General features: G+C 45.6%; 1 protein-coding gene across 4 annotated transcripts in view; it reads left to right on the plus strand.

Annotated features, from left to right (window-relative positions):
* Nucleotides 1–10,437: 10,437 nt before the first annotated feature.
* LOC102991757 (protein DDI1 homolog 2) overlaps nucleotides 10,438–15,616 on the plus strand; it is a 42,827-nt gene continuing 37,648 nt past the window's right edge. For 3 of the 4 annotated variants that reach the window (XM_007128340.3, XM_028487813.2, XM_007128341.3), the window contains exon 1: nucleotides 10,453–10,590. In XM_007128340.3, coding sequence (XP_007128402.2) covers nucleotides 10,453–10,590 — 138 coding nt within the window. Of the gene's footprint in view, nucleotides 10,591–15,616 lie in introns of all 4 variants that reach the window. The other variant, XM_007128339.4, reaches the window with a different exon arrangement.

The raw sequence follows: 15,616 nt of genomic DNA on the forward strand, positions 1-15,616 counted from the left end.
GATCCCCGGTCAGGGAACTAGATCCCTCATGCCGCAACGAGTGGATTGCGGCATGAGGGATCTAGTTAAATCCCAAATAGATAAATAAATATTTTTTTAAATTTCCAAACTTAATGAGAACCGTAGATCTAAGCAGCTCAATAAACCCCAAGCACAAGAAATATTAAGAAAACCACAGCACCATACCTGAGTCAAAGAGCCTACTTGGGACATTCAAATCTTTCATTAATGACAACATAATGATCTTCATTAATTTTTACATATATGAAGCACCATCAATTCTATAAATCATTGTGGGGACTTCCCTGGTGGCACAGTGGTTAAGAATCCGCCTGCCAATGCAGGGGACACAGGTTTGACCCCTGGTCCAGGAAGATCCCACATGCCACGGAGCAACTAAGCCCGCGTGCCACAACTACTGAAGCCGGCGAGCCTAGAGCCCATGCTCCGCAAGAAGAGAAGCCACTGCAATGAGAAGCCCGCGCACCGCAACGAAGAGTAGCCCCCGCTCGCCGCAGCTAGCGAAAGTCCGCACGCAGCAACCAAGACCCAACACAGGCATAAATAAATAGATTAATTAATTAATTAGTTTTAAAAATCATTGTGCTAGGTTCCTGGATATCTAATTTTTCTTATTCCATTTAAAATTTCTTCTCTTTTAACCAGAGAATAAATCCGCTAGTCTTCACTGCTTAGTCTCTGTGTTCAGAACTGCACGTGTGTTCTAATTTGATGAAGCTTTTAAAAGAAACAAAGGAGGGCTTCCCTGGTGGTGCAGTGGTTGGGAGTCCGCCTGCCGATGCAGGGGACACGGGTTCATGCCCCGGTCCGGGAAGATCCCACAGCCGCGGAGCGGCTGGGCCCGTGAGCCATGGCCTCTGGGCCTGCGCGTCCGGAGCCTGTGCTCCGCAATGGGAGAGGCCACAACAGTGAGAGGCCCGCGTACCGCAAAAAAAAAAAAAAGAAACAAAGGACTGGGAATGCGTGGTGAGTCAGTGGGAGTCAACTCTGGATATGGGTCCTCCTAGTTAAACATGTCCTGCAATGCCAGGAGAAATTTCACCTTCTCTATTTAAAAGCCTTTTTAACAACAAAAAGGTTAATAGTTTTAAGCCCTTTCTCTCAAATATTTTAAATCCTCATAAGATCAAACTAACAAAATAACTAAAATGAGTACTGAATAGAAATTCTATGTAGACTATCTGCTGTTTGTCATTTCCATCCTATGATTTTCCCTTCATATGTACTGAAAGTTCACAGATGTTAAGAAATTGTTGTTTTGGCATAAAATCAGATACGGAGAGGCAGTTGTGCCATTAACTAGGAATAACAATTACCTAGGACGGCTGCTATTCGAGCAATGCATCAGGCCAACAGCTTCTTCTGCACTTGGGAGCTTCCTGGACATGCAGAAACTCTCAGGCCCTGCTCCAGACCTGAAGACTCATAATATGCAGTTTAACAAGATCCCCAAGTGCTTGCTATACACATTCAACTTTGAAAAGCACTGGTGTCTGGCAAATAGTTTCTCTGATCATGTTTCCTTATGAATGAAAAAAAAAAAAAGCAAATCCTGCCCACCTTATTTCACAAGTTGATGATTAGAATGAAATAAGTGAAACCCAATCCAAATATGTTAGGAACACATGAAATACCAAACTTTCTAACAAGCAGTACACACAAGTCCCAGGCACACCACAGTATTTCTGATTAAAAATGCTGAACAGCAAAAAGACTGCCAATGTTACTAGATATCCCAAAGACAAGGCTTTTTAAAAAAAATGTTAAATATATAAACTTTTTTTAAAGTATTTGACTCTTTTGACTTCTGGGAGTATCTTTTTTTTTTTTTAATCGAAATCTGTTATCCTTCTGTCTACAAGTACTCAAGACAGTCGTTTCAGGAAAGCACAGCACACAGAGTTCCTATTTCTCTTTCCTGGCCAAAGCAACAAGCCTAAGTCTTCACATAAGCCGCAAGGAAGGAAACTACAGGAAGCCACGCCAGGGACTACTAACAGGCACTAGTCTCTCAGCCAGCCACTGCCTCAGTCACACCCTTGCCAGAACTAGAGTCTGAGCCGGTTCTCTAGGATGAGGTGGCCAAGGCAGTGTGGACCGGGTCCACACAGTGCGGCCCTGCGGCACCCCAGCCGCCGGGTTAGTCCCAGAGGAACCGGAGCCCGCCTGATCGCAGATGCCCGGAAGCCCAGGTTCAAGCCTTGAAGGCGCAAGGGTGTGGGGGCCACCATCTGGGATCCCGCCAGAGAGAAGGCAGCAGCCGCAAAAGACCCTCCACTGGCGCGCCCAAGAGCCTGGGCCGGGTCTGAATCTTCCACCACTAACTCCCGGGATAAAGCCAAGCAGCGCAAACCAGCGGGAGCTGGGGTCACTTAGCAACCAGGAGCCCAGAGCGCGGACGCCAGGCATTGGCCACGCGCATCACGTGATCAGACGCCACTGCCCATTGGGAGATTACAAAGCAGGCACGTGATGCGGCGTAGGCGCGTTTCCGCAAGGCTCTGGGACGGCGGGCATGGTGATGGGGCTGGCGGGGAGTTTCTTGGGGCTTCCGCCGTGGCGTTGTAAGAAGTCCTGGCTTTGGCTGGCGTGACCGAAGAGAAACGCAACCGGCAGTTGAGGCATCTCTGCGCCGGCTATAGCGAAGCGATGAAACGGTGCTGAATGGGGCTCAAGAGTCTAGTTTGGTCGTGCAGGAGCATTTCCTGAGAATAAGACTCGTCAGATGCTGAAATTTGCCTTCCGAAACAGAGACAGTTCTGACCAACCGGTTTAACACGAGCAAATGTTAGGATGCCAAGAAGTTTCGTGACAAATAAGGGGTGAAAATTAGGGCTATAAAGGATACTGGATTGGGCAGTATATTCAGCGCTGGCTAAAAGAGAGATACTGCATTTGGGGCAAGAGGAGTTTTTTTGGGGGGGGGCAGGTAGAGAGACTGTCTTGCTGAAGTAGTTGTTGAAAAAGTAGAACTTACATTGTGAATTTAGAGAACTAATTCAGCTTCTCGTGAGTGAGGGGGCGGAGCCTAGTTATCTACACGTCAGTTCATGAAGTCTAGGTCCCAGCGTGCAGACCAGGATGTGTGGGCACCCTGCCACAGGCCTGTGAGGCCTGGCCAAAGAGAAAAAAAAAAAATCTAATTTGAAAGGGATTTGAAGAGAGAACTTGGGATGGCCCAGCTCTTCTTTTCACAAACTGCCCAGGAGGTTGTTGGCAATCCTTTCATTCTAACAAATTTCCCTCCAGCAAGCAGAGGGGTTTGAAGTACTATTGGCAGGACTTCTTGGTGGTCCAATGGTTAAGACTCCGTGCTTCCACTGCAGGGGACAGGTTTGATCCCTAGTCGGGGAAGTTCTGCATGCCAAAAAAATAAAGTACTACTGGCATATGCCTTGCAGCTGTCCTTGAGTCTTCTTTCACACCCCATATCCAATGCATCAACGAGTCCTATTGGCTCTACCTTCAAAATGAGTTCACAATCTATCTGCACTTTTCTCTACCTGCACAGCTACCACACTGGTTAGATTCCCCCATGATCTTTCACCTGAGTTATTGTAATAGCCTTCTAACTAGTCCACTTTTGCCTTCCTCCACAAGTCAGTCAAAGTGATTTTTTTCATGTCACTTCTCTGCACAACACGCTCCAGTGGCTTCTTATTTCAGTCAGTAAAAGCCAAGGTCCTTTCAATTACTTTTCACATAATTTGGTCCGATGGGCTCCTATCCACTTCTCATTCATTAATCTCCAGAAGTGCTATTCTTCATGGTGTTTCTTCAACAGGGCCAGTATCCTTCCATATTTAGTTCTTTGCACTTGCTGTTACCTGTGCTGAGTATTCTCCCCATATGTCCACATGATTCATGCCTTCACGTCATTCATTTGCTCAGGTGTCACCTTGTAATATAGGCTTTCTCTGACCACCATGTGTAAAGTAGCAACCACTGTGTGCCCTAATTCCCCACCCCTCCCGAACACTTGCTTGCTGCTTGTTTTTTTTTTTCTATATAGCACTTATCACCACCTAACACATTTTATATGTTCTTTGTCTGCCACCCCCTACTAGAACGTAAACTCCATGGGAATAGGCACTTTGCCTTGTTTCCTGCTGTACCATTAGTACCTAGAACAATGTCTGGTATGCAGTAGGTGTTAATAATTGTTTGTTGAAGAAATAAATAAGTGGTCTATGCCCCATATGGTTCTACTGCTGATTATGGTGAGTGGACCAAAGTTGCTCCATGTGGCTAAAGGACTTTGAACATATCCACAGTATTGTAATGATTCTGACATTGGCAGTGCCCACTCTCAGAATGCTTTGTATCCACTTTGTATCTTAAAAGCTGGTTCTGTACTTTTAGCCATGACACCTGAGATTCCTCCACAATGGTGATGTGGTATCCCAAGAAGAAAGACACTCAAGTTTTTCATGTAAAACCAGGAGTTTCTTGAAGAGGAAGAAGAATAGAAAAGAGCAGTTTAACTGTCAAGGTGAGTATTGAACTAGATACATCAAGGATAGATCAGCAAAGCCCAGCTCAGCTGTCAGCAGAGTGGGTGAAGCAGGTTTGTGTCAATCCAGAAGGTTCTTGAGAAAACTGACCTTCCCCAACAAATTCCCTGAAGCTGAGAAATCTGCAGCTGATGATTTATACCGTTAAAATGCAAATACCCTAAGAGAGATCATATTGAGTTTCTGCTGCCACTAGTACCTTAGTGTGAATTAGTCCAAATCCTTTCTTGAGAGCAAGTTTTGAAAAGGCAAGTGAAGACAGTAGGAGCACATGAGAAGTAAGAGGAACAGGTGAAGAGAAAATTCAGAAGCCAAGGAAGGAGCATAAAGTTGAGCTTGCCAAGGACAAACTTTGGCTTATTTTGTAGTTTTGCCCAGGGCTGACTCTAGCAATCAAAGTATATATTGATCTCTAGCTCCAAACTTCTGAGTAGGCGAATTATGGCGCTTGAAATTACAGCCATATTTACCTGAAATGTTTTTTTTTTTTTTGCGGTACGCGGGCCTCTCACTGTTGTGGCCCCTCCCCTTGCGGAGCACAGGCCCCGGAAGCGCAGGCTCAGTGGCCATGGCTCACGGGCCTAGCCGCTCCGCGGCATGTGGGATCTTCCCGGACCGGGCACGATCCCGTGTCCCCTGCATTGGCAGGCGGACTCTCAACCACTGTGCCACCTGGGAAGCCCTACCTGAAATGTTTTGATAGCCCAATGAGTACAAGGTGCATGTGAAATGAGGAAGAGTTGACCTAGAATGTAGTGGGACTGAAACGCTATCAGATTTTAGGAAAGATAAGCAGGAAAGGAAGGAGGCATTGCATTATACATATGCACATGATCCCAGCCTAAGAAATAGGAAACCGAAAGAGTTTTTGTGTTAAGGTAAAATGAGAAAAATGGAGCATCATCTGCTATCAGTTGACATGCCAGGAAAAATAAGGAGAGACAGGCCTCTTTGAGCAACCAGGAGCTGATGAGGAAGTAAAGTTTTAAAGAGCAATATATATCAATACCTGCTTTAAAAAAAAGAAAAAAGGTAACCTCACCAGACACCAAATTTGTCAGCACCTTGATCTTGGACTTCCCAACCTCCAGAGCTATGAGAATTAAATGGTTTACTCTTTTTAATAGAGAAGAATTAGGCAAGAATCTCGAAGTAGACAGCAGCTTTGCTGGTGGTGACCAAATGGTGAGGAAAGTCAGGGTTTTGGAGGACAGCAAGGTTTCCCCACATTTAAAGTGCAGGCAGAGCATTTGTGTTCTAGTCAAATTGATGTTTTCACTCTTCAAGTTTCTTCCAGTTTGGAGAATCTGCCACTCACTAGCTGCGCGAACTTGGGTAAGTTAATTGAAATCCCCACACCTGTTTCCTTATCCATGAAATGGGAATGAATACTAATAGTTCCTATCTCTGAGGGCTTTTAGAAGGATAAAATGAGGTCTCACATTCAGCAGTGTAAAATAATGGTTAAGACTGTGGAGTTGAGTCTTACTTATTTATTTATTTATTGGCCATGCCCTGCCACTTGCGAGATCTTAGTTCCCCGACCAGGGGTCGAACTGCCCCCCGCCCCCCCCCCCCCCGTAGAAGCATGGAGTCCTAACCACTGGACTGCCAGGGAAATCAAAAAAAAGAAAAAAGGTAACCTCACCAGACACCAAATTTGTCAGCACCTTGATCTTGGACTTCCCAACCTCCAGAGCTATGAGAATTAAATGGTTTACTCTTTTTAATAGAGAAGAATTAGGCAAGAATCTCGAAGTAGACAGCAGCTTTGCTGGTGGTGACCAAATGGTGAGGAAAGTCAGGGTTTTGGAGGACAGCAAGGTTTCCCCACATTTAAAGTGCAGGCAGAGCATTTGTGTTCTAGTCAAATTGATGTTTTCACTCTTCAAGTTTCTTCCAGTTTGGAGAATCTGCCACTCACTAGCTGCGCGAACTTGGGTAAGTTAATTGAAATCCCCACACCTGTTTCCTTATCCATGAAATGGGAATGAATACTAATAGTTCCTATCTCTGAGGGCTTTTAGAAGGATAAAATGAGGTCTCACATTCAGCAGTGTAAAATAATGGTTAAGACTGTGGAGTTGAGTCTTACTTATTTATTTATTTATTGGCCATGCCCTGCCACTTGCGAGATCTTAGTTCCCCGACCAGGGGTCGAACTGCCCCCCGCCCCCCCCCCCCACAGTAGAAGCATGGAGTCCTAACCACTGGACTGCCAGGGAAATCCCTCGACTCAAGTCAGATTGCCTGACTGGAATTCGAGCTGCCATTTGTGTGTCCTTGGGCAAGTGACTGACCACCTCTCTATGCTTCAGTATCTTCATCTGTAAAATGGAGATAATACCTCATAGGATTGTTGTGAGGATTAAATGACTCAACACGCATAACATTCATGGAGGAGTGCCTGGCAAGAAGTGAGCATTGCAAATGTTAGTAATCATTTGCAAGGTTCTCGACAAACAGCAATGATCATGGAACTTCTTGGTAGCCCTGCTTGTCTAGGCCTTGTCCAACCCACCCCATCCTGACTTAGAATTAAGGACCAGAGATGTCTGAAGCTATTTGTGGTCACAAGTAATAAAGATGCAAAGTCCATCTCATAGAGTGGTGAGAGAGAAGTGGGAGGAGCTACTGTGAGCCAGATCACAGGAGGCAACTGATCAGAGTCCAAAAGGGGTGAGGCCCAAGAGGAAAGGGTCTGATTGGTAAAAAGCTGCGGGCTTATATTAGTTAGGATTCTTTTGGTTGCAAATCTTGAAAACCATAAGTCAAAATGGTTCAAGGAAAAATGTATCCACTCAAATGCCCATCAGCCACAGAATGGATGAATTATGGTGTATTTCCCAAACAAAATACAACGAGAATGTACAAGTTATAATTACATACAATGATAATGGACAAAACCCACTTAATGTCAAGTGAAAGAAGGCAGACACAAGACTACGTGCTGTGTGAGTCCACATGTGGTAGAAAAACAATCAAAATGAATCTATGCTGTTAAATGTCAGGATATTGGTTACACTTGGAGGGGTTTGGGGAGGGAGAGTTAGTGATTAGAAGGAAGGCTATGGGACGTCCCTCGTGGTCCAGTGGTTAAGACTTTGTGCTCCCAATGCAGGGGGCCCGGGTTTGATCCCTGGTCAGGGAACGAGATCTCACATGCTGCAACTAAAAGATCCTGCATGCTGCAACTAAAGATCTCGCACACAGCAACGAAGATCCCACGTGCTGCAACTAAGACCCGGCATGGCCAAATAAATATTTTTTTAAAAAGATTACTATTAATTATAGAAAGAAGGATAAGGGGGGCTGTTGAGGTACTGATAATGTTCTGAACAGGGGTGTTCAGTTTGTGAAAACTCACCATATACACTTAAAATGCATGCACTTTTTGTGTATTATGATGCAATAAAAAGTTCTCTCTTTTTTTTTAGGAGTTTATTGGCTGTGCCTATATTCAGTGTACCAGTTATTGTTCTTTGTAACAAACCACCCCAAAGTTAGTCATGTAAAATAACCATTTCATTATGCTCACAGATTCTGTGGGTCAGGAATTCAAAAAGAATACAGTGGAGGCAGCTCCATGATGTCTGGGGCCTCAGCTGGGAAGACTCAAAGGCTGGAGATGATTCAACAGCTAGGGTTGAAATCAACTGGAAGTGTCTTCCTTCATGTTCTAGGAGGGTTTTCCTGGTCATTGGCTTTGATCTCAGCTAGGCTGTTGCTGAACCATCTATACATGTTATCTCCATGTAGTCTCACTGCCTGGGGTAGTTTGGGCTTCCTCACAGCATGGCTGCTGGGTTCCAAGAGCAAGTGTTCCAAGAAAATCAGGCAGAAGCTATATTGCCTTTTACGAACTAGCCTCAGAAGTCACACAGTGACACTTATGCCAAAGTCCATCTGCCATAATTCAAATGGAGGGACATATACCCCATCTCTTAATGGGAGGAATGTCATGATTACATTATAGGATGAACATATAAGATGGAAGATATTGCCGTGGCCATCTTTGGAAAATAAAATCTGTCACATCTGGGCACCAACAGAAAAAAACGTAACACAAAAATCAGTCAGTTAATGATTCCAAGTTCAGCTGAATCCCTGATACCATCTGGCAATTCTACATCATTTCTCTACTCAATTTGCTTCAACTTACAATGGTTATTTCAAACCTTCTCTGCTGTAGTAGGCGCTAGGTATGTCTCACCTAAAACCTGTTACAACCCCTCCCCCGCCTCCACCCCACCCCCCGCACCCATCCATACCCTTTAAAGGGGTGAGAAAAGCTAAACACTCACTTTTCCTGGCCTTTTCTTGCATCTGTGTGACACAGTTCTGGCCAGATGTAAGCAGAAACCTACTAGGAGACTCCTGGGCAAGCTCTTGCTTGAACAAGAAAATGATGCATGGGGTGGAGGCAACCAGCTATATCATGACCCTCAGGGAAAGGCCAAAAGATTTGCCAAAATACTGTCCCTTGTATCATTGAGTCACTGAACCAATGCTGCTGTCTACCTCCAGGCTTCCTATCCTGTAAGAAAAATAAACCCTCACTTGCATAAGCCATTGATAGGCTTTCTGTAGCTGATAACAAACACACTTCTCCACCCCGCCCCCTTCCTCCACCTTCTGTCTTCATGCTCCACAGAAAACCTTCCCTCCTTTACAGAGATACATCTTCAGCTGGTCTTTCGCTTACTTTCTTGCCACCAAACCTACCTACACTTACCTGCATCCATAGCCATCCTGACCCCTCCTTCCCTCCTGTTTTAATAGAAGAGGGTGTCCCTACTCCGTGGATGGGGGAGTGGGGGGTAAATGCGGAGAGGCCAATCTTGTATCCATTGTATCTTCCTCTTTCCCTTTTGATTTTCTGACTCATCCTCATGTTTTGGGCTTCTATTTCTCATCAGCTATGTGGCCTTAAACAGGCCATTAAAGTAGCACATATTTAATCGAGTGGATTCTAAGCTGTGCCCAATAAAAAGCACTGCAATAGGTGCTGGGGTTTGCCAGGGCTAGGAAAGAAGCAGTCCAAGTAGAGGGAAAACTATTTACGAGGCAGGGAAATGGAGCTTAGGAGGAACTGAAAGTCACAATGTGCCAGGGAGGGCAGAGTGCTGACAGGGCTCAGGAGGCAGGGCTGAAGAGCAAGGCAGGGGCCAGTGAGCAGGGGTTCTATAATTCAGGCAGGGTCGTAATTTTGGTTTTAACCCTAAATCATCAGAACAAGAAGAAAAGTAAGCTGTCTGAGCCTCAATTTCTACTTTGGAAAATATGAGAACAATCTGCTAGGTTCTCAGTCTCCTGTATCAGCTTGAGAGTTCGTTAAGGGCAAAGACCTGTATTTTTACGCATTTTTGTACCCACGTGGCTATTTGCCAACACGCGCTCAATAAATGCCTGTAGGATGAATAAATGAGATTTTGGAGTCCTCCACCAACGTCACTTACTAAATCAAGCAATTAATACTTCTTTCTTTCTCTTCCTTCGCTCCCCTTTCCTCGCCCTTCCTCCCTCTCCCGTCCCAAGAGCCCGGCAATCCTCTCGTGCTTCCCGCCTCCCCTTCCCAGCTCCGCCCCTCCGCTGCGCCGCGAAGGCGGAGCGGGTCAGGCGGGCTTTACGGCATCGGCGTTGCGGCGGGGCGGGGCGCCGGGCGGCTGGCGCGCTTGGCGGCAGCGGTGGGAGGCAGGCCGGCAGGCAGGCAGACGAAGTTGCAGGCGGGTGGTGGCGGCTGTACTTGCTGGTGAGGGTGGGAGGGAGTGAGTCACTGAGCGTGTGTGAGGGAGGGAAGGAGCGAACGGGCGGGCGAGCGAGCAGCCCGCGCCGTCCGCCTGCAGCACCAGCCAGGCCCCGCCGCCGCCGCCCCGCGCCGAGGCCGGGCCGAGCCGAGCTGGGTCGGGCCCGGGCCATGCTGCTCACCGTGTACTGTGTGCGGAGGGACCTCTCCGAGGTGACCTTTTCCCTCCAGGTCGACGCCGACTTCGAGCTGCACAACTTCCGCGCGCTGTGTGAGCTCGAGTCCGGCATCCCCGCAGCCGAGAGCCAGGTACGCTGAGCGGCGAGTGGGGCCTCCCTCCGGAGCTAGCCCTCCCGCCTCGGGGCCTCACGCACTCCTTTTGCTGCTGGTGAGGAATTGGTGGGTGGAGGGGAAGCAGGATGGCCATTCCCAGCCCACCCCCGCATCCGGGAGGGAGCTGAAATCGGTGGCTGCCCCCATACGCCCCAAGCGTGGGGTGGGGTGCTGGGGGAGAGAGCGGAGAACCTGACCGCAGACGCACCCACTGCAGCCTGAGGAGCGCGTGGACTGTCGGGCGGCCCGCCCCACCTTGTGGCTCTTTGACCCCTTCTCTCATTCCTTGAGTTTGGGGTGTCGGCGTAGACCTAAGAAGAAGCCGTAGGTTTGCAAGTGTTCATACATTCTGTTTCCCCAACCAGAAATACCAGTTTGGATCACTGTGGTAGATGGATGTTCATCTGCTTTTTTGGAGAGGGCTCCTGCCTAAGTAAACGTAATTTACCTTTAAGTGTAGAGATTTGCGCTCGAAGTGAAGGGAAAAGTTTGAGACTTGCACCACCTTGTTTTGAAGCCTTTGGAAATGCTCTTTTCCCTACCACATGCGTTTCTGGTTAAATTATTATTTTTTTTAAGTAATTATTAGTTCAACCGAAACTATTTCTCTGGTTTCTTCCCTGTTAGTAGGCCAAGATCTCTCTTTCTTTCAGGTCACAATTCAGTTTGGGGGAGTTCAAAGCTCAATGCTTGATGAGGATATTTGCTTAAAAATGGCCTCAGTGTGATTTGGTTGTTTCATTTCCCTTACCCTGCTGGAAAGAAATTAAGCTGCTCTTACATTTTAAGTAAGCAAAGTAATTTATTCTCAAAATGCTCTGACGCTGCCACCAGACAGATTTGGTGGCAATAACTCTGTGGCCTTCACACTGAAACATCTAAGTCCTGACTTGATAAGTGGGCCTCGGAAGGCATAGTCTAAACATTAAGAAAATTATAGAAGTCGTCCAAGGCCCCAGAAGGTAAATCTTGATTTCCTGCTGCAGTTATGAAATAGTTCCAAAAACTATTGCCTCACTACAGCTTGTTCTGCCCTGTGCTATGGTAAACAAGTGTGTCAATATTTTGTTCAGAAGTGAGTATGATTCCTTTACACTCTGAACTTTAGAAACTTGGCATAAGCTGAATATCAAGAAAGAATTTATTTGGGGGCACAAGGTGTCACTCAAATAGGCATTCTGGCAAGAGGGATTTCTTGGAACTTCTGTTAAAAAAAAAAAAAGAATCCACAAAAACTCAGGAACCAGTTCCTGTCAATGAATGCCTCAGGTAGAGAGCTAGAAAAGAACAGTTTAAGTAGGGAGGGAAAATCAACTCAGATTTTTGAAGACGGCTTTTTCAATTGTTTCGCTTCTCTCTGGCTGTTCTTTTACCCTGGTTATAATCACCAGCTGGTAGGGGAAATAAAAAATTAAAATGTAAATTGACGTTGTTGGGCTTGGGAGAAGACAAAGATTGTGATTTCTGTATTCCTGCACTTTTTGAGATGGCTGTAGCCAAAAGAGGGTGTCAGATTGAAAGACATTGTATGGTAAGGCAGGCACTGTTCTGCCAGTGTGGACGGTTAGCAGTACCTTACTAATTGAACGGTTAGGCTAACTCCAAATTCTTTCTTATTCATTAGGTCAATGTTTTGGCATTTACTTCCTTCCCAAGCCACATTAGCATATGGAAACCTGGGCTCCAACTAGTGTTAAGCCTGTATTACATAGCCGGTAAACAGCTCCTGTTTTTCAAGTTTGTTCTGTTGGCTCCATTGTAACCTAACGCAGTGTCTATTTTAGGATGTCTGGTGGTCCGTTGTCTTTCAGTCGCTTGCCCATCAAGCAGGAACAGGATCCACCCTAGACACTTGAGTCATTTCCTTTCACCAAATCATAATAGTAAACATCATTGTAGTTTTTATGCACAAATATATCATTTTCACTTACTTGGGGCCTCCCCCACCCCTCCTTTACCTCCCAGGGTTCTCCCATATTACTCATCTTCCCCTCCGTCCTCTCAAAGTTCTCCTGGTCTCTTTACCTTTACTCCTCGTACTTCCCTTCTCTGTTCTCATTCCTTCACCTCCATTTCTGACTCCATTTCTAACGGGAATTTTTTTTTTTTCTTGTTCCTGGCTATTCTTTCTTGTTACTGTGTGTCCAGACCACTGGTCTGCAAACTTTTTCAGTCACGTATCCCTCTGAGTAAAATGTTTTGGAGCATGCATCTTTGTGATGTATGTAATAAATAATATATATGAACTAATGGCATATGCATAATATAAGTGCATGTATGTTACATGTATATAATAGCCGTAAACATCAATTATATACATGAAGTAATACCTTAGGTCATTATAAACAGGCACAGGATAGAATTTAAGGAAGGATGAACTAAAATGGAAATGCAAATTCTAATTATTTTCTGTTTTCTTCCTACATCCTTAAAGAACTGTGTTGCATGTCTGCCCCACATTAAGGATCACTGGTTTATAATTCAGTCTTTCAACATCAGCATCGACTGTGCATAAGGATATGCTTGGAAAGGGTGTTAATTTTTAACAGCTCTGGTCTGATTATAGTAGTTATAATGCAGTGATAACAAATTTAGAATAGGAACAATCTCCACTTGCACATGTGATTGAAGCTGGGCATGTTCCATCTCTTAACACAAGTGTGGGTTTGGAAGCCAGGCATGGCCCTGTTTGATGCTTTGATGCAGACTTGGCTAGAGGAACTTCAAACAATTATTAAGAACTTAGCTTCACTTCAAATTAATATCTTTGCATTTTTGAAAGATTGTTATAATTTACCCCTGTAGGTGGCATGTGGTTAAAAAAAAAAGTGTGCAGAATGTATAAGAACTCTCAAATGAAGGCATATTTAAATACCAAATAATAGCAGTAACTATGATCCTGGAAATGCAGCTCTGCACACAGCATGATCTGTGGTTTGTAAAACACTATTTTGTTTATTTTTATTTATTTATTTGTATATTTATTTTATTTTTGGCTGCGTTAGATCTTCGTTGCTGCACACAGGCCTTCTCTAGTTGGTGGCGAGCGGGGGCTACTCTTTGTTGCGGTGCACAGGCTTCTCATTGCGGTGGCTTCTCTTGTTGAGGAGCATGGGCTCTAGGTGCTCGGGCTTCAGTAGTTGTGGCCCACGGGCTTAGTTGCTCCGCGGCATGTGGGATCTTCCTGGACCAGGGCTCAAACCCATGTCCTCTGCATTGGCAGGCAGATTCTTAACCGCTGCGCCACCAGGGAAGTCCTTGTAAAACACTATTTTATTTATTGTTACTATTTTTAAATAAATTTATTTATTTACTTTTGACTGTGTTGGGTCTTCGTTGCGGTGTGTGGGCTTCTCATTGCGGTGGCTTCTCTTGTTGTGGAGCATGGACTTTAGGCGCGTGGGCTCAGTAGTTGTGGCTCACGGGCTTATTTGCTCCGCAGCATATGGGATCTTCCCAGACCAGGGCTCGAACCCGTGTCCCCTGCATTGCCAGGCGGATTCTCAACCACTGCGCCACCAGAGAAGCCCAAAACACTATTTTAAACCAGTAGGAACTGAGAATTTCTATTGTAGCTGGTTTTGGCATGTTTATTTTCACGGCTAATTTTCATGTATTTCTTTTCTGATAAATACCACATATTCATTAAAGAAAACTTGTAACATATAGAAAAGGAGAAAAGAACACCATTACTTATTACCTTATAACTCAGAGATAACTGCAGTTTACTTTTTAATGTATTTTTTCTAAGCTTTTTTCTTCTTATGTAGTTAAAATATATCATCAAAACATATGGCCTGTACTGTAATAAACAATTTCATATCTTTCTTCAGTCAACACTGCATTGTCAGCATTTTCCCATAACATTTCAAATTCTTGCAATTTATCTCTCTCTTTTTTTTTTTTTTTTTTTTGCGCTACCTGGGCCTCTCACTGTTGTGGCCTCCCTCTCCCGTTGCAGAGCACAGGCTCCGGATGCGCAGGCTCAGCGGCCATGGCTCACGGGCCCAGCCGCTCCGCGGCATGTGGGATCTTCCCGGACCGGGGCACGAACCCGTGTCCCCTGCATCAGCAGGCGGACTCTCAACCACTGCGCCACCAGGGAAGCCCCCAATTTATCATTTTAATGGCCACATAATATACCATCATACAGATGTACTGCAATTTGTTTAACAGTTTTCCTTTTGCTGTGCATTTTATTTTATTTCTTTTTTTTTTTTTTAAGAAGGAAAGGAGGACTTCCCAGGTGGCGCAGTGGTTAAGAATCCGCCTGCCGATGCAGGGGACACCGGTTCGAGCAGAAAGATCCCACGTGCCACTGAGCAACTAAGCCCGTGCACCACAACTACTGAGCCTGCGCTCTATAGAGCCCGCGAGCCACAACTCCTGAAGCCCAGGCGCCTAGAGCCCATGTTCTGCAACAAGAGAAGCCACCACAATGAGAAGCCTGTGCACCACAACGAAGAGTAGCCCCTGCTCACCGCAACTAGAGAAAGCCCGCGCACAGCAACAGAGACCCAACACAGCCAAAAATAAATAAATTAATTAATTTTTTAAAAATACCTTTAAAAAAAAAGGAAAGGAGAGAGGGAGGGAGACAAGAGAGTTTGTGATGGTCTACTATTTATTTATTTATTTCTCTATCTATTTATTTAAAATTTATTTTTGGCTGCATTGGGTCTTCGTTACTGCACGTGGGCTTTCTCTACTTGGGGCAAGCAGGGGCTACTCTTTGTTGCGGTGCGCGGGTTTCTCATTGCGGTGGCTTCTCTTGTGGAGCACGGGCTCTAGGCACGTGGGCTTCAGTAGTTGTGGCACGTGGGCTCAGTAGTTGTGGCTCGGGGGCTTTAGAGCGCCGGCTCAGTAGTTGTGGCGCACGAGCTTAGTTGCTCCGCGGCATGTGGGATCTTCCCGGACCAGGGCTTGAACCCATGTCCCCTGCATTGGCAGGTGGATTCTTAACCACTTTGCCTCCAGGGAAGTCCCTTGCTGGGCATTTGAA

This window comes from Physeter macrocephalus, chromosome 3 (assembly GCF_002837175.3).
Source record: "Physeter macrocephalus isolate SW-GA chromosome 3, ASM283717v5, whole genome shotgun sequence".
Classification (NCBI taxonomy): domain Eukaryota; kingdom Metazoa; phylum Chordata; class Mammalia; order Artiodactyla; family Physeteridae; genus Physeter; species Physeter macrocephalus.